We start from the raw sequence: 20000 nt of genomic DNA on the forward strand, positions 1-20000 counted from the left end.
TTAAATGTTTCTGCACATAGATGGTTCTGCCAATGCTTAGCCACAAAGGAGTCAATCAGTAGATCTTGTGACCTCACTTTCCCTTGAAAAAGTGGGAAAACACTTTTTATTACTAATGCTATCAATATTGACACTGTTATTATTGTTATAAACAATATAATTACTATACTGTTACTTACATTACTAAAAGCAATATGAAATACTAGAAAATATTATTGAAAACCAAGGGAAAGGGTAAACAGGAGACAGGTGGTCCACATAAATGGCTCACTGGTGACTAAGGACTTGTGGAGCCATCTATATGTAAAAGCAAATACTAAATTCAACACACACAACGGTGCATGGCATATATGTACATGCCATGCCCGGTGACATGGGGATAAATGTACACTGGGCATGGCATGTATGCACATGCCCTCCCCATCAGCAGGTGGTTAAAGGAAAAGTGTATTTCACACTCTGAAATCATTATTGCAAAATCCGATTTTCAGGAAACTTACCCAGTGTCACCAAGACCATGGAGAAATATCACCTGAAAAGATATGAGAAAAGTACTGTATCATTCATTACCAACTTTATTGCTTTAGTTAAAAACAATGATAAGTAACTCATTATATCATCAAAAAGATGAAAAAATAGTGAAAGAAAAAGGAAAGATGCAAAGTAAGAAAAGTTCAGGTTCTGTGGGAACTCACAAGAAGAAAAAGAAAAGAACAAGAATATGGGACTAAAAATTCACAATAACTTAATAACATTTACAGATATATAGTACTGAAAAACAAAATCTTATCCCAACAGTTTTACCGTGGACACCATAAAGTTTTAAAGATTATTCTAGACACTTATACAGTTAGATAAGAAGTACAATGACATATCACAGAGTAAAATGTGAAGGAAACTGACTAGTATACACTGAAATACATGTAAACAGTCTTATCATCTTCCCTCCTTTTGATTGGCCCAATGCTACTACAGCATATACAGAGAAAGTCTATTTTCCTATGTGGGAGTTGGGGAGAGTGTGGTGCCGGGGACTGAACCTCTTGCAACAGATGATTCACAGAGAATGGAAAATACATTTCAGTGTGTATCATCCTCATCATCATCATTAGGGGGCTAAAGCTGCCAGGGGTGCATAGCCGCATCCACCCTTTGTTTCCACCTTTTAGGATCCCTCATGGCAAGCCGCCAAGCAGGGACTCAGCCCATCTCAAGCTCCTCACGACAGATTTGATCGATCTGACCAAGCCACGACCTCCTAGGAAGTCCCACAGGCCTCCGACACCCAGGGTTGTCTCTAGCAGAGACAACCAGGTGGGAAGGATCATCCTGTGGGAAACGAGCTAGGTGGCCGTATAGTCTGAGTTGGCGATCATGGATTGTGCAGATAACAGGTCCTGTGCTAGTCTCATGGTGCAAACGTTGGCTGGACACATGGTCCCGCCAACAGTATCCCATGATCTGACACAAGGACCTATTACAGAAGGCATCAAGATGAGACTCCAGGACACTGGATAATGTCCAAGTTTCACTACCATAGAGCAAAACTGGCATTATCAGGGCTTTGAAAACCCATAGCTTGGTCCTTCTGCACAAGTACCGGCATCTCCAATTACTCTTGTCAAGAGAGTTCATGACCCCTGCTGCCAGGCCAATCTGTCTGCTGACTTCCTGGTCTGACAGCCCAGAGTTATGAACTACACTACCAAGGTATGTAAAGCTCTCTGTGACTTCAATGTCCTTGTCGCAAGCACATACCAACTGAACAGGTTCTCCTAGCAAGTGCTTCATTACTAAATGCATCAAGAGCCACCACTAAGGTTTCCAAAGACTCAGATAGATTAGCAACATCATCGGCAAAGTCAAGGTCTATAACCTTGATATTGCTCAGTGTTGCTCCACAAAGACTTTGAACAGTAGCTCTGCCCAGTATCCAGTCCATGCAAGTATTGAAAAGTGTTGGTGCAAGAACACAGCCTTGCCTCACTCTTGAACTAACAGGAAAGAAGCTCGACAGGCCCCCACCACACTTTACAGCACTTTCAGTACCAGGATACAGACTTGCTATTAGTCCAATAATCCTAGTTGGAATTCCTCTCAGTTTCAGGAGATCCTAGAGTGATTCCCAATGCACCATATTGAACGCCTTCTTGAGGTCGATGTAGGCTGCAAGCAGCCCAAACCCGAACTCATGACGGCACTCTACAATGACTCGAAGCGCAAGGATACAGCCTATTGTGGACTGTAGATGACCACACCCCAACAGGTCAGGGGAATGGTACCAGACCCCCAGATGGCAGCCAGGACAGCATGCAACCCGCGTGCCAGTACTTATCTCCTCCAATAGAAATGGTATGCACATATTGCCTTCCCTAAGTATAAGGACAAGCCCACCTCTAAATTATTTTGACATTTATTGGTATTGGACATTTAAGCTGAAAAACTGTGAAGAATTGGTCTTGGGGTCTGCAGTCCTTCATATGTAAACTGCCCCATAAAAAAGATATCAATTTTACATCAAATTGTGAAAATGTTATGAAGAAACGAAGGAAATATCACATGATATGTTAACATTAGTGTTTAAATTTGGCAATAGTTCTTTGAACATCCTTTGGTGTATCCTGGCTGGGGCTTTGGAGACCTATCACATTTGCATGTGTACTATGTACCCCCCCCACCAAAAAAAAAAAAGACTTGCTTAACCCAGTTAGCAAAAGGTACAAAAATTTGTAAGAGTTTTTTGTGTGCAGTTCTGAAAGTAGAAATGCATGATACACAGGTGTGATTTCCTACCAAACAAACATCAGTCTAAGCTGTTTTGCATAGCATATGGGGAGAAGGTTTATTGCCTTTGCTGGAGTACAATTGATGGAGGCCCAGGCAACTTAAGGCATTTTAAACAGGGAAAGTTCTTGCCTGAAATCTCAAGCATTTCGCTTGCTTTCTCAAGCAACCTCTGTAGATGGCTAGACTTGCGCTTGCTAAGTCAAGCAGTGTACCTTCACCATGGCAACAGCGTCGGTTGCGTACCGTACTGGTCACAATCCTTCAAATGCGGGTGTTGGCCAGGAACTCCACTTAATATCTTATCATATAAATATTTTTTTCATGGTATCTGATTCTGTAATTTTCTTAAAATCATATTCAAAGAAATTGAAATTAACTGAAAACGAAAGTAGGTAATGGAGATTATGGGAATAAAAAGTGTTTTAATTATAAACAATAAATTATTATAAGACGAACAATTTGCCTCTTATTGTTAAACTCAGTGTCTCTCTAAATTGAGAATATATCTGCTATTCTATGAAATAAAGAATATTTCACGTGAAAAAAATCTGAGAAATTCTAGCAACATTCTTCTGTTGATATTGTATTCAATGATTTGTTATATTTAACCTCGTAAAATTGGATATCTGGGAATGGGTAGGCCTATATTTTAATTCAGGGATAGTCATTTGTTTAGATAATGCATCAGAATGAAAGGACTGTAAATTGAAAGTGTGTGTCATTGTTTTAGAGGCACTTTATATGAATATAGGAGAAAATATTGCGCTTTGTTAAGATGTTTGGGTAGATTTACTCTGCCATCTTGATGCGGCACTAGCTTGTCAGTTGTTTTGAACTGCGCGCTCAAACTGTTACCAACCGCCAGTGAAATAAACTCCACCCTCGACTTGTGCATAGGTTATCTCTTTCCGAGATTGTTGGTGGGAATATTGCTTTTAAAACCCATGTGTATATTTTGACATTTCTATGCTCATCAACAACTGTTATGATTTGTACTTTATAAAAAGACACTTCCACATGTCTAGCATCACTGAACAGGGCCTGCCTTGGAAAGCGATATAAGGGGAAGAGTCGTCGGTACGATCACGAAATTCGTTATTCGATCCTGCTCACTTTAGTTTTTTAGCTAGGTCAATAATTTTTTTACACAAAGTGCATGGGTATGTGATACTTATATACAAGAAATTTGATTAAAAAAGCTGTGTAAATTTTTGCGCAAAAAAAAACAAAAAACGAGCGAGATGATAGAATTCAAAAATTACGTTATGGTTTCCTTATAATGAATAGTACTGCAGTTTCCTTCTGACCAGAGTTAGTCAACAAATAGGAGTACAAAATGTAGCATTTATGTAAATCTATCTGAAACGACAATGTTTCAGTTACCTTGTAAAGAAGCGCATTTTTTTTCATCCGAAAATCGCCATTATTTTTTTCAGTAAAAAATGTATTTGGTGGAAATAATGCATGACTTTGCTACAGTTAGTAGATACGAACTGGACGATCATTTTGCAACAAGAATTATTAAAATCGCGTAATTACATACAAAGTTAACCTTACTATCATGCGTGAAAATATGATTTTGAGAAAATGGCAGTTTTTGTCATTCATCGTCATTACATCATAAAGGTCATACCAATGATTACCAAATGTGAATATCTACTTAGACAATACCTTGGCCTTTAATATGAGTCCTGTGGTAGAGGGTCAGGCCTTGTTCAGGTAATTTTAGGTCATCTTTATGTCAAGGTTAGGTTAGGTTAGGTGGGAGTGTTCTCTGAAAAGTATACTTTCAGATGTCAAGGCTCCTGGTTCCTCTGTCATTTACATATCATAGTACATAATAAATCGTATATTATGCATTTCTGATATATAAATGACATATTGTTAGGTTTTCAACAGGTTGAAAACAAAACATGTGTACTCCCGAAAACTTTATCAATCGCACTGTTCTCCCGTCCTTGCTGCTGCTGCCTGTCTGCTGAACGCAGCCTAAACTATCGTACAGCAGTATCATACCAAAGAAATTCGCAAAAACAGCCGAAAAAACGCTGAAAATACAAGAAAAACAAAGCATGAAGCAAAAAGGGGTGTGGCAGCACAAGGGCATTTAAATACCCCAGACCTTTAAACCGCGGAAAGGAGCGTGTTACACATCTGGCAACCGGCGCCCTGGGTGCGTCACATGGTCATGTATCCACACACAAAGTTTGAAAAAATCGTAATTTGTGAAACGTACAGATGACTCTTCCCCTTAAGCAGAGAACGGTACAGCGCTTGGCCTATCGGCAAGAATTCTTGCCCAAGCGCTTCCCTGCTTAAAACGCTTTTAGACTTAGCACCAGGCAGGTGCAGTTCTTGGTTCAATAATTACCCTTCCTGTTGTGCATCCAAGGTCTAGGAAGAAAGTGGCTACCTACCCTGGGCTCTTGAGCAGTCTGATTTGCCAAGTTTTTTTATTCTCACTAGCCGATACTCAGCTATTTATATCAAAAGATATTTACAATATTTTTAATTGCTTTTTATCAAAATACATTGCCTCTAACATCACTTTTTTTTTTTTTTTTAGTTTTCTTAAGAGAACTTGGTGAATCAGCTTACTCCAGAGTATGACACATTACCAGGCTTTGCTTTTCAGAGTTTGGATACACTAGCATTTTCTTTCCAGCAATTGGCTGAGGTATATTGCAAAACCTACCAAGTTCCTTCAAAAACATATAAAAGTTTATCAGGTTTACAAGTAACTCTACAGATTTGTAACTCCAAATTAAATTTGCCTATCACACTCCATTTACTCATTTGATTTCTGACCATTGTCTTCCTGAGCTTAGGCAGGTCAAGGGATGCAAAAGCAAGATTAGTTATCCATGACCAATCTTGGTCAAATAAAATTCTAACTGAATCTAGAACTTATAATTGTTGAAGATATGAAGAAAATGATATTCTGATTATTATCAACTTATGATGCTAAGTTTAAAAAGTTGGTATATTAGGCTTATATACAGAATAAAATTATATTTATTCCCGGACAAAGGCAATGAAAAAAAGAATGACGGATTAATGTTTAAGATACCAAAATATGATATATTTGAAATTAAAAAAAATATTGCCAATCTATATGGTGTAGCTATCGCCATGAATGTAAAGAAAAAAAAAAAGTGTACTCACATGAGTGCCTTTGATGAGCATTTAATTGTCATACAGCAACCAAATTTTTCAGTCACTGATGATGTTTAAAGTATATATAAGCTGGGGAATTTGGGAGGAGGTTACTGATGAAAACCAGTATCTATTTTTTCTTCTTCTTAATAAGGTAATCATTGTGGTAGTTTGTATATCTAGGTTTGCGTTCATTTGTAGAGTTGGGGTCTTATGGGTATATGCTTACACCAATAACTAAAACAATTTCTTCACTAAAATCTTCATGGCAGTTGCAGGACTGTCAGTTGCATGAATTGAATGTTCATATTCTTTTGTCTTATTCTGGTATACCAATTATTTCTGGGAAAATTATTCTTTCTAACAACGAATGCATCCTACAATTTCTTTAAGTATACAGCCATTGGCCTTTAACTGGTCAGGTTATAAAATTTTGCTGAATGATTTTAAGCAATATCTATTGCATAACCAAGATAAGATTATACTATGTTACCTCTTTTAAAAATGTTTAGGAATAATCAAGGCATAATTTAGGAATAATTCTTATTCATGAAACTTTACTTAAATCTTCAAATTCTGGGTACTCCAGTAGAGGCAAAGGAGACCCTCTCTTAGACATTCTGGAAAGGCAGACCTTGTTGATATTCCTAATATCTGCTGACACATATGGAATCATTTCCAGCTCTATTTTGCCAAAATGTAAAGATGACGGACATTTGTTGCCCTTTGCCTAAGAGCCAAAGGTGCAAGTGTGGTAATCATTTAAGGCTGTGCTAGGCTACTATTTGCTCAGAATTCATTACAAAGTTTCAAGTGTTTTTTAACAGAACATAGCTCATACATTTACAAAATAATAAAAATAATACTTTTTTGAAAGCCACTGCAGGTAGCCTGGAAATGTTTACTGACAATTCATTCAATAATATTTTTTTCTTTGTAAGAAATGTCTGAAAATAGAAACATACTGGAAAACAAGAATCACATGGCACTAGTAGAACCAAAATGGAAGAAAAATAATGAATTGTATATGGAGCAGATATAAAAGAATTGCAAGCCAAAACAAAGACAAGAGTAACATAGCAACAAATAAAGTGATAAGTCAGGTTGCTCAGAAACCACTTTCTAAACATCCTTTTTCCTAACCCCATTTCAGTGTACAAGAACATATCTCACTTTCACTGCTTTTCTCCAGTAGATACTTACTGTTACAAACAAATATCCACTACATAAGCCCCCTACCGAGGGTGAAACAAGTCAACCCTGAAAATGACAGGCTCTCGGCCACAATCAATTGGCCAAGGATTAACACCGTGTCCAAAAATTCCTCCAAAACCCTGCTTTCCCTCTCAGATCCCATCCCCAGAGCCTCTTGGACGTGACCCCCAAATCCCCACATCCTTAATTTATTAAAAAAGATAGCGAAACCAACTCACAGTGGCTGTGTGCTTTGCCGTTGCATTAACTACTACAGGAGCTGCCATCTTCGAAGCGTTGCCACCCATACGATGGCAGGACCTCCTCCTTGATCTTTCTCTTCTTCTTCTTCTCTCTCTCTCTTCCTCCCCCTTCTCGACTTCGGTTCACACCCAAACGAACATGAAAAAGAAGAGTGCTTTCACGGTCTCTCTCTCTCTCTCTCTCTCCTCCCCCTCTCTCACACAGACAGACAGACAGACACCCGGCCGGACAGATAACTTCTGCGCTCCCCGTCTGCGCACCCAGGAAGCCTGCACAAAAAATACATATATCATATGTATATATGTATCCCCTCTTTCAAAGTTACTAGTCCATTGAGTTTAAAAAGGCGATATGCTATGAGATATTGAAATGTGCTGTACATATATACCGAGTTTAGTTGGGGAAAAGCCATATTTACCGTCTGCGCACTCAGGAAGCCTGCAGGAAATCTTTTGGGCCGGACAATCCACTTGCTGTCTATCTCCTCTCTCGAATACGGGGGCTTTTGGGTTAGGAAATTGGAGTGTGATGCGTATTTATATTGTTTTTGATCGGGGGGAAGCCATATTTAGCCGGTAATCTTGACTTGATAGTCCCGATAGTTGGGGCGAGCATAGTGAATATCAGGGAATTATTTGGTAAATAGACTGAAATACAGTAAATGAAGAATAACAGATATACAAATAACGTCAGTAAGATAAAGAACGCCAATATCTGTACACAGTGGAACACATTGCGGTATAATTTACGAAAATTTACATTATCACATCTTTCGTTAGCGTTTTCTCTCTCTCTCTCACTCTCACTCTCACTCTCACTCTCACTCTCTCTCTCTCTCTCTCTCTCTCTCTCTCTTGGTAGAATAAATGAGAAATACGATTTTAGATTTCTTCCTTCTATTTCAGCACAAACTGTGAGAAAATTTCTTCCCAAAATTTGAGTAATTTTAACATGAAGTTGGTGTCAATATGCTTGCTGAAGCTCGATTAACAAATGAAAAAAGTTAAGACATTGAAAGGGTTCTTGGTCTGAAAAAGTTTTCGAAACAGAATTCACACTAATACTGTAACAATAAGTCTAACGCTGCACATCATACTGAATAACTATCATTATTTCTTGCACAATAATCTAAAGACCTTCACTCTCTCTGTCCAGCTTATCTTCAGCGCGTTTCCTTTCTTTTTGTGTCATGTTTATATATATATATATATATATATATATATATATATATATATATATATACACATAAAATTGTATACATCTATGTATACAGAAAACATATTAGTGTTCAGATTAGATTTAGAAATCTTAGTAGATAGATCTGAGCGAGAGTGAGAGCAAAAGGATATGGAATGGCATGGGAGTTGGAATAAATAAGCGAGGGGGAGGAGGAGAAAATAATAACCGAGCTGACTGCACGAAAAGGACATTCACACTAATAACAATAAACTTACGGCAATTGCAACATTTATCAACTACTATGCGAAATCATAAAAATGGTACTTTAATTAGTACGTAAAATGAGTGAAACGGTGACAGGTCAGTTGCAGAACAGACTATGGTTTGCAGAGAAATGCATGATGCAAGCGGGTTGGGTCAGCTAATTTGGACAACTGACAGCCGAAAAACAACCTTCGTGGTTGTAAATGATATATACTTAAAAGAAATTCCTTGAGGAAAAGTGATGAAGTACCCCACCGTAGAAAAGGGTATCATCGAACGAGCTCACACGTAGAATGCAAATTGGGCATCTAATCTTTTTTGGGAAATACCAGCAATAATCTCACATATAGTCATATAACAAAGGGAGCGACGCGGCGCTAGATCGCACTGGACGATATGTGTGCTTCGGCAGAACGTTTTACTTAACACTAATTACATGCCCAGCTGGGGGGTTGTCACCAAGGATCATATAATAATGGTGAAATGAGGTTCGTGGTCAAGATTAATTAAGGAAGAAAATGTTTGAAAATCAAATCAGCATTATAACGATTATCGTCAGAAAGGAAAGAAATAGGATGACCGAGGTATTTCGCATGTATAGATGAATCATGAGAGCGAAAATCACGAACAGTGTGAAGTAATAGCTGACATAATATAATTAAACTCTAACATCAAGAGATAACTAAAATAAAATTGAAATACAAATGATATGAATGTATTTTTCAGTCGGGTGGAGTCAGATGGCTATAAGCATGTACCTTCTACCTGAGAAAGGTCAAGTGGGGTCATTATCCTAATTTCGTTCAAAATAGCAAGGGGCCGTCCAATCAAGGCGGTGATCCGAGTGTCGGGTAGCATTGAAGACATACCAGGGGTCACGAGCGCTGGGGGCGTGGCTAATTAGCCTGCCGCCGTGATTGGTCCCTCTGAGAGAGAGAGAAGAGAAAAAGGAAGAAAGAGAGAAGAAAAAAGAAGAAAGAGAGAGAGGGGAGGACAAGTTAGGGAATGTGAGATTATGTATTATATATATATATATATATATATATATATATATATATATATATATATATATATATATATATATATAAACGCGCACTTGCACAAACACATATATATATGTTTAGTCGCCAAACTCTCAATAGAGTCGGCAAACTTACCAAGCAGTCCACATTGACATTTCCCTCTGTAGACAGAGGGAAACAGCTAACTCACCCATTTTCTTTTATTCAGTCAGTCATCATCATCATCATCTGGGGGCTAACGCCGACGGGGGTGCATGGCCGCATCCACCCTTTGCTTCCACCTTTTGGGGTCCCTCATGGCAAGCCGCCAGGCAGGGACTCAGCCCATCTCGAGCTCCTCACGACAGGTTTGATCGATCTGCCTAAGCCACGACCTCCTAGGTCGTCCCACATGCCTCCTTCACCCAGGGTTGTCTCGTACAGAGACAACCTTGTGGGAAGGATCATCCTCAGGGAAACGAGCTAGGTGGCCGTATAGCCTGAGTTGGCGATCATGGATTGTGCAGATAACAGCTCCTGTGCTAGTCTCACGGTGCAAACGTTAGTTGAACACATGGTCCCGCCAACAGTATCCCATGATCTGACACAAGGACCTATTACAGAAGGCATCAAGACGAGACTCCAAGGCACTGGATAATGTCTAGGTTTCACTACTGTATAGCAAAACTGGCATTATCAAGGCTTTGAAAACCCATAGCTTGGTCCTTCTGCACAAGTACCGGCATCTCCAAATACTCTTGTCGAGAGAGTTCATGACTCCTGCTGCCAGGCTAATCCGTCTGTTGACTTCCTGGTCTGACAGCCCAGAGTTATGAATTACACTACCAAGGTATGTAAAGCTCTCTGTGGCTTCAATGCCCTCGCCACAAGCATGTACCGACTGAACAGGTTCTCCTAGCAAGTCTCCAAAGTCTTAGATCTTAGTCCAGGAGACCTCTAAACCCAAGGTCTTCGCTTCATTACTAAATGCATCGAGCGCCACCACTAAGGATTCCACTCAGATAGAATGGCAACATCAGCAAACTCAAGGTCGGTAACCTTGATATTGCCCAGAGTTGCTCCACATTGACTTTGAACAGTAGCTCTGCCCAGTATCCAGTCCATGCAAGTGTTGAAAAGTGTTGGTGCAAGGACTAAGCCCTGCCTCACTCCTGAACTAACAGGAAAGAAGCTCAACAGGCCCCCAACCACACTTTACAGAACTTTCAGTACCAGTATACAGACTTGCTATTAGTCCAATAATCCGTGTACCGCATCGAATGCCTTCTTGAGATCAATGTAGGCTGCAAGCAGCCCACACCCGAACTCCCGACGGCGCTCTGCAGTGACTCGAAGCACAAGGATACGGTCAATTGTGGACTTACCAGGAGTGGATCCAGATTGCTCCGGCCTCTAATGCCTCAGTAGGTGGTCTCTGATACGTCTCAGAAGGATGTGGGCAAGAACCTTGCCTGGTACACTGAGCAGTGTGATGCCTCTGTGATTGCTGTAGTCCCATAGGTACCCCTTCCCCTTCCAGAGAGGGATGACCACACCCCTTAACGGGTCGGGGGGAATGGTACCGGACCGCCAGATGGCAGCCAGGACAGCATGCAACCCACATGCCATAGGTTCCCCACCAGTCTTTAACAGTTCAGCTGGGATGCCGCAAATACCCGCTGCTTTGCCACTCTTCAGCTTGGAGATCGCCCCCTAACTTCAGTTAGAGAGGGTGGGCCCGGCAACGGAATCACGGCACTACCCGCATCCAAGTTAGCAGTTGGTGGGTCAACCTGGTACAGCTGCTCAAAATACTCAGCCCAACGCTCCCGCACCGCAACAGGATCTGAGTCGATCTGGCCACTTACTAAGCAAACCGCTGTCACCTGAGAAGAGGGCTTGGAGTTCAGCTTTCTCAGGGCATGGTATACAGGACGAAAATGGCCTACCTCCTCTGCAAGATTCCTAATAAACTGTTCCTTGTCCCCTCTTAACAGTGACCGAGTTCTGCGCACCTGAGAATGGTGCAACTCCCGGTCTCCTGCCAGACAAGCCACACGACAAGCATCTGTGGCATCCAGAGTCTCCTGCAGTATGAAATTCTGTCTTTCTCTCAGGCGTACACCAATCATTACTCGAGCTGCATCAAGTGTCCCACAGAAGTACAGGTTCCATCAAATTGTCAAGTGCTGCGAAACGACCCGAGATTTCCTCAGCAAACCCCCGGGCACACTCACCCTCCCTCAGCCTGTCCAAGTGAAACACCCTGGGGTGATCATTGGACCGCTAGGGAGTTTTGAAGTGGACCCGAAGGGTAGTCACAACCAATCTATGGACAGTACCACAGAACTCGGCACTCCTTTACACCCTGCAGTTCTGGAGAATCCTCCAACAAGTGCTAAGGAGTATGTGGTTGATCTCCTTGTCTGCATTACCCGCATCGCTGTACCAAGTCCAACGATGTGGGTTTCGACGCTGGTACCAGGAGCCAGAAATCCTCAATTTCTGGGACCTAGCAAAGTCCTGAAAAAGGAGGCTATTCTCACTACCTGTATCAGTTCTGAACCATGGGGACCGACAGACATCTCATAACCAGCTCGATCACAGCCAGTTACCGCATTGAAGTCACCCAGAACAACACGAATATAACGCCAGGGACACCTGTCTGACACAGATGCTAGTTTGACATAGAACACCTCTTTCACGTCAATACAAACATCAGTAGGAGCGTACACAGCAATAAGAGACATGAAGCCAAATGCTAGCTACAGTCTCATTACCATTACACGCTCATCGACTGGAGTAACCTCTACTACTGAGGGCTGGAGTCTGCTGGAGATAGCCATGGCTACTCCCTAGAGATGTTGACCATCGCTGCGGCCTGACCAGTAGTAGGTGTAGCCACCTACCTTAATCGTGCCGCTGCCAGATCTTCTCACCTCCGAGAGAGCAGCCACCTCCACTCTCAGCTTCCCCAGTTCCCTCCACAGCAGAGGCAACCGATCATCCTGACACAAAGAACAGATGTTCCAAGCCCCCACCCTGAGTTCCCGCCTGAGGTTTAGCCTCACGCAGTCACTTTGGGTGGACGCCACCTATGCCACCCCCGCAGACGTCGCTCCATATAAAAGGGGAGGCAGGCTACAGGACCCATCATCCACCTGCGGGGCTCCCGAAGGCTTTCCCCCCCCCAAGCTTCACTCCAGGCTGGCGACTATCAGAATGCAGGCGGGACGGGGTCCCGTTCCCATCCTGTGTCCCGGCAGTCGCCCTCCCAATGGGGCTCGCTGCCCGCCTCACTTGCTGGGTGGGAGGAGCATTTCCCCTCCTTCCAGCATTTCCATACATATCTTTAACCCCAGGGGGCCTAGGGGCAGGAGTTGTTACAGGGCCAGGGCGTGTCCACACGCCGGTGGACCATGACCCTATACCTTATGCATAGCTGCTCCCTTTTTCGCACTAGGCTAGCCAGCGGTGGCAACTGCAAGCAAGAAGGCATGCAAAGCACTTAACACTAACTAGGCTACCACACCATCGCTTCACATCACCCTGTGCGTGAAGCATCCACCCATTCAGTCAGTACCAGTTGTCATTCTACGGAAATTCGACTGCTAACTGGAAAGCAATTGACACCATGATGACGTCTTCGGAAGGCTGACAGACCCTGTGGATTCATTTTTTTTCTTTTTCTTTTGTTCGTGGTTCTAAATTTGGGATTAACAAGACGTTATGTAGAATTCTAGAAATTGGGAAATCAAGTACAAGTCTAGTTAGCATATGTACGACAATGGACAATGTTTTCTTATTTTTATTAGAGGAAAACTCGAAAGATGCAAACATCAAGATTCATTAAACAAAGACAGCCTATGGCCTCGCACTGTGAGTTACAGTTTATTTGTGATAAGAATATTTCTTAATCCATCGCCTCCATCATAACCAGTATTTCACAAAACAGGCACTAGACTCCTTATTTTCCCGTTTAAAAGAGCTTAAAAAAAGTTAAGTATAGACTAAACATTCGAGAATTCTCCCCCTTAGATCATAACTCAAAAATGCGGGAAAAGCGCTAGGATGGCAACACTGCTGGTGAAACGGTTGTGCTCACGTCCCAAATCAAGAAATCTGCCGGTCGGTCTGACCCCATGAGTAACACTCTGTACTGGTGATATTCAGATGGAGAGAAAGAGGGAAAGGAGAGGGAGGGGAGGAAGAAGGGGAGAGGGGGGGGAGGAGGAAAGTGAGAAAGAGAAGAAGGGCGACATAGACAAACTGTCACAGATAGCGGATGGGAGAGACTGAATGGGAGAGATTATACAAACAGATACATATATAAATAACGAATGAAAGAAATAGAAGAGACAGAAAGAAAGAAAGAAAAAAAACGCGCAAATGATAAATCTTTTTTTTTTTCTGGCAGGTTTTTCAACAAGATAGTTCTAACTGTTAACTTTTGACTTTTAACTCTGGTAATTAGTGGCATGGAAAGGAGGGAAAAAGCGTGTAAAAAGGAAAATAAACAAAATCTATTACCTTTCTGTTAATAGTATTTTCAAATAAGAAATTACTCCTATTTGTATTCTATCAGAGTATGAATTCTGGATTCCGGGAAAAAATATGAAAAATATAAAATCAGTCTTTCAGAGCAATGACAAATTTACAGTGAGTACTACAGGTAGGCCTACCTGCTACCTGCCTACCCTCTCTGCTCCCTGCTTTCCCTCTTAATTTTTAGTTCCAAAAAGCTACAGCTGTAAAGCAAAACCGGCAATATTCACAAGCTCCTCGATTAACAAGTGCATAGTTATGTATAGTCTTTCCCAGATGTGGATGACTTGAGTTTTACATATAATTTTTCTACACGCCGATCCAAGGTTCCATCATTTTTCTTATTCTTATTCTTCTTGATTTTCTTTATTTTATATTTATTTTTTATCTAATTACTTTTATTTCTTCATCTATTCGATTACATATATTTCTCTCTTCAGTTGTAAGGCTAATTACATTTAATTATTAATTTATTTGGTTACATTTATTTATATGATTTCACTTACTTCATTTATTTACATTTATTTACTTAATCATTTGATAACATGCATTTATTTATCTAATAAAATTATTCGTATATGTTTTAATTTATACTCATTTATTCATTTACGCCTATAAACATCGTCTCTGAAAGCAAGGGAAATCTAACAAAGAAAATGATGGACTAAATTCACCGAAACACCCCTCTAAACATTATAAACTACACACAGACAGACACTAACGAAAATATCATGCTCATTGCATGACATATGTATTATGCAAGACAAGCGTGCATAATACATAACAATTTTGTTTGACAGACTGTAAATTTGCACTCGCTAAGGCAGCTGGATCATCGTGCTTTCACACTAAGAACGGACGGAAAAACTAATAATTAATCTTTTGATTATCTCTTTCCTTTCTTTTTTCCTCCTGTTCTTTTTCTTTCTTCTTTCAACCTTTTTTATTTTTCTCCTTTTCCTTTTTTTTCTTTTTCTTTTGCTCTTATTCTTTCTTTCTCCTTCTTTTTCTCTTTCTCTTTCTTTTGCTTTCTTTTTACATTTCTCTTTTCCTTTTCTTCTTCTTTTTCTATTATGCGAAATAACATAAGGACTTACTCTTTATTATAGAAAAATTGCTTTGTGGAAAAACAAATGGCCTCTGGCAACTAGACATGTGCCATCTTTTCCATCTTTCAGGGTGTCTCGCGACACGACGCGAAAGCTGTCCCGTGATCGGAAACGAGACAGGTCTCTAAACACCGCGTATTTCTGTGACGTAATGGGAATGGCCGCAATTGACGGCTCGCTATTTTACTGTACTAGTTATTTTTGTCAAGTACACAGTATTTTGGAATATGATATCCAAGATGGCGTTTGATATCTTATGGTGGGTAGTGCGGTGTTATAGATATCCAATTTAAATAGAGGCATCTTTTCCAGTGGTTATGGGAAACGCAACACTTGCGCGACAGGAAAGGAATTTTCTATATTGGGGTAACGCATCTGATATACGGATTCTGGAGTTATAAGGAAACATGGTATGGTAATGAAAATTATGACAGCTTGCGTTTCTAGCGAATCTAGCACTCATTCCTTCGCAAATGAAGCATAGATATCGGTCTCGATAACTCGGGAGGGCATTATAGGCCTACATATTTGGGAATTTCGAAAAAAAAAAATCGGTAGAATACTAGCAAGCACATCATATTAACACATTTCCGGGTTGAATAGGGGGCTCCGCCCTCTTAAATCCCCTTTCAGGGAAGGCCCCCCTGGTCTACAAAAGCTTCACCTCGTATGGTCCAGCAGGATGGAGCCCAGGCAAACCAGGTACCTGACATGTTTTCAGTAGATATAGCGGGCTTTGCCCTCTTATACCCTCTTTCAGGGAGGGGGGGCGCAGCCGCCTCCCCACCCCTGCCTGGACTGCAGGATAGAGCCTAGACCCAGGAAATTTTAACCTCATCTTACCTTAACGCGGTAACTCGCGGGCCGGGTTGCGGGTCACTGGGATCGTCGGGATATTCCAGGCCGTAGTTGGCAGGAATTGCCATCACTTACAATAAAGTTACACTGCTTTCTTCGGTAAATTTCTATATTACGTCTGCATAGCCGATATTGACGATTTTGGTATCACTCTCACTCTATACAATGCAAATTAGGTTTTATTGCGCGGACCCCCCCCCCCCCCCGTTAGCGACAAACTTGGCCCCAAAAGCGGAGGCGACGATGTCGGAGCGGCGGACGTAATATATAAAATTATCCTAATAATATAACCTCAGTGAAAATAATCATGGTTATTCACATGAATTTCCATTGCAGGGTGCTGTGCCCCCCAACCTCCGCCGAGGAAACAAAACCTCCACCACGTATTCACGGCAGGATAGCACACGAACTAGATGCGGAGCCGATAACCTACAATAACCTAGGATTTTTAAGGTACTAACCTGATTGATTAATGCCGCTAATTAGTAGGGAGGGTGCTCCTTTGCCGCAGAATGTGAAGGAGGTAGGGTGCGTCCTGGCTGCCCGCACCTGCCGCAGGCTTTCTCCCGACGGAGGAGGCCGGAGGTAGGGTGCGTCCTGGCTGCCCGCACCTGCCGCAGGCTTTCTCCCGACGGAGGAGGCCGGAGGTAGGGTGCGTCCTGGCTGCCCGCACCTGCCGCAGGCTTTCTCCCGACGGAGGAGGCCGGAGGTAGGGTGCGTCCTGGCTGCCCGCACCTGCCGCAGGTTTTCTCCCGACGGAGGAGGCCGTGGCGGAAGCACATCTCTAGCATTTTTTCCTGGCTAGTCGCAATTTCGCGCAGAAAATCCGTCTCCGAATACGAGCACCCTCCACACTCGACTGACTTCTGAACATGACGGTTATTTCGGTTAGGAAAACGGGTGTCGTTATTCCAGAGGACGGGAAACTCGACCTTGAGGCCATCGGTGTAACATCGAAAGAGGCAGGCCACCCTGTTCATCCTGATTATACTACAATCGTCTCTATATACAATGCTGACTATGCCAAGGTTAATATGCTGATTCAGTGGGAATCTTACGAGGTAATTGTAATATTACGCCCGCCGCTCCGACATCGGTGATGATTGTGTAACGCTCTAGCCTGCCGGGAATACGTGGTGGAGGTTTTGTTTCCTCGGCGGGGGTTGAGGGGCGGCAGCCTCCCCCCCCCCCCCCTAGGGGTTTGCAGAGGGCGCAGCCCCTTGCAATGGAAAGTTATTTGAATATCCATGGTTATTTTCACTGTGCGTTATATTATTAGTGCTGTTTAACCCCAAATTTTCCCTGGAACCTTCCATGCCCTCCCCTGCTATCGGTGCCAAGTTTGTCGCTAACGGGGGGTTTCCTCGCAATAAAACTATATATTTGCAATGTGGAGAGTGAGAGGAATCCAATGCTACCAAAATCGTCGATATCGGTTATGCGGACGTAATATAGAAAATTACCCTTTCGTCGTTTTGTTTTTAGGACCCTTTTCCATGTATTACAAACCCACTAGTGTCTGTAATGAGGGGGTACATATGCTTGTTCCCAACTTTTGAAATCACCCCTTAATGGAAGAAAACGGCCATTTTTGCACCCCCTAATCGCGGGCTTTTCTGAGGAAATTGACCCCCTTGAAGGAATGACTGGATCCTTACCACCCTAATTGAAGGGAGTCTTGGATGCTTACCCCTAAAGGAAGGGTTAGTTGATACATGCCACCTGTTGAGCTTTGTGAGTACAAATTATCTAACTATTGGCAGTTAAAATCTGCCATTTGTAAAATTGTTAAATTTGTACTTGCAAATCTTACAAGTACCCAGCCCTGTGCTAGTCACAACGACTGAAATGGGAAGATGCTGGGCCGGGCGTCAGCGCTGCAAACCTCGTGAATCGGGAGCCATGTTCTTTGCCGAGATGACAGAGACCCGAGCGGAGAGTGGGCGTTGATCTGGGGTTGAGTGCCTTGAGTGAGTTGCTCGACTACATGGTGCATGATGGAGAGGGAAATGACACGATTACCAACATCCTGACGGACCGCATTATCTTGTCCGCTTCAGAAAGGACACGAAAAGCACGGCGCAGAGCGTTGATAAACCGGGCTTAACTGGGTTGTTAAAAAGCTGGCTTTTGAAAATCTTTCGGAGAAGGAAGGGATCCTGGGAAGGGAAACACCTGAAAATGTATCCCTATTTTCCGTTTTGGAAGGGAAAATGGCGGTAAAATCACCCCTAATTCCCGTTCTTTTCGGGGATTTTTTCCCGAAACGAGTGAAAATTATCCCCCTTTTCCCGAACAGTCGGGAACGCGCATGCAGCCTCCTTGACTATCAGAGTGTGGGGGGGGGGGTAATGACACGATGTCTTACAGTGCAGGCATTGTACTTCCACTGGCAAATACACCGTGATCTCGTAGATTTGGTAAGCTTGCTTCGTTAATTTGTTGACATAATTGAAATAATTGTTCTCACAACTTACACACTGTCTAGTCATGATGGAACTGATTTGAATTTCAACTGCCTTCTCCTAGGCCTAGCTTCTATTGTCACGTGTTGATCTATACTATATCTGATAGGTTCTATTGAGTGTCTATGTTCACGTCACGTTCACGCACGAATCTGATTGGCTCATTTGATTTCCCTCGCACACGTCATCCGCTACAAATCCATCTGATTTCCCGTCGCTCTTAACGACTTTTTGTCATTTAAAAAAGGTTACTGCGGCTCCTGGAAATCGGGGATTCTATACCCTCTATAATACCATTATTATCAGTTTGTGCAGAAAATGGTATAGAGGAAAACTATCATAGAATGATGTGTTCTTCCACGTGGTACGCTCAGAATCTTTAAATTAGGTGTGGGGTTGCATTTCCAGTAATACCCTATTTTCTCTGATTTCAACTACTAACACTTTGGAATTTGACACACAAAACTAGATTTCTATCACTATTGGTCCAAAAGTATTCCACATCATTAAACTTTATTCTACAAGCGTCGTACAAAGTCACATGATCCTAAAGAATGTCTGCTACCTATTAAATGTCAATCTTATCTCATTACTACTTTAATCATGTAGCTTTCGATGGATAACATTTCATCTGATCTGTGGACCTATTCAGTCTCGGAAAAGATATCGATTCTGGCGTTCTTCTATTATTCAATTATTATTGTTTAAGATAATAAGTTATCACTAGTTTCCTGTATCTGACATTGTTATCATCATTTTACTACTAGCATTGTCATCATGATCAACATTATTATTATGATTATCATTATAATTGCTGTTATTATGATTATTATTGTTGTTATTATTATCATCATTGATGTTATCATAATAATTATTCTTGTTATCATTATTAGTATCATTCTCCTCCTCCTCTTCCTTTTTTCCTTGGTGTGGCAGTAACTCGATGAAGCGTTTTACTTGGATAGCTTTTATAAGGCATATTTCATAAAGCTTTTCTAAGTCCTCATAAAAGAAGCTGTAGTGACGTTATATCCCAGTCCTCTTTCCGTATGTAGCGCTTATTTCTTATCTCCTGTTCTTATTTTGATATTGGCAACCCTTCTATAGATTTCTGAGACTTCTTAACCTATATATCTGTCTCTCTGTCTGTTTGTTTAGAAGTTTGTCTACTCTCTCTC

At 41.7% G+C, this 20000-nt stretch overlaps 1 protein-coding gene across 1 annotated transcript in view; it reads right to left on the bottom strand.

Annotated features, from left to right (window-relative positions):
* Apt1 (Acyl-protein thioesterase 1) overlaps positions 1 to 7958 on the bottom strand; it is a 33901-nt gene extending 25943 nt beyond the window's left edge. Inside the window, exons 1-3 of the mRNA XM_070121404.1 lie at positions 7820 to 7958; positions 7377 to 7516; positions 501 to 532 (exon numbers count right to left, since the gene is read on the bottom strand). Coding sequence (XP_069977505.1) covers positions 501 to 532; positions 7377 to 7445 — 101 coding nt within the window. The 5' untranslated portion in view covers positions 7446 to 7516; positions 7820 to 7958. The remainder of the gene's footprint in view (positions 1 to 500; positions 533 to 7376; positions 7517 to 7819) is intronic.
* Positions 7959 to 20000: the final 12042 nt, after the last annotated feature.

This window comes from Penaeus vannamei, chromosome 1, assembly GCF_042767895.1.
Source record: "Penaeus vannamei isolate JL-2024 chromosome 1, ASM4276789v1, whole genome shotgun sequence".
Taxonomy (NCBI): Eukaryota; Metazoa; Arthropoda; class Malacostraca; order Decapoda; family Penaeidae; genus Penaeus; species Penaeus vannamei.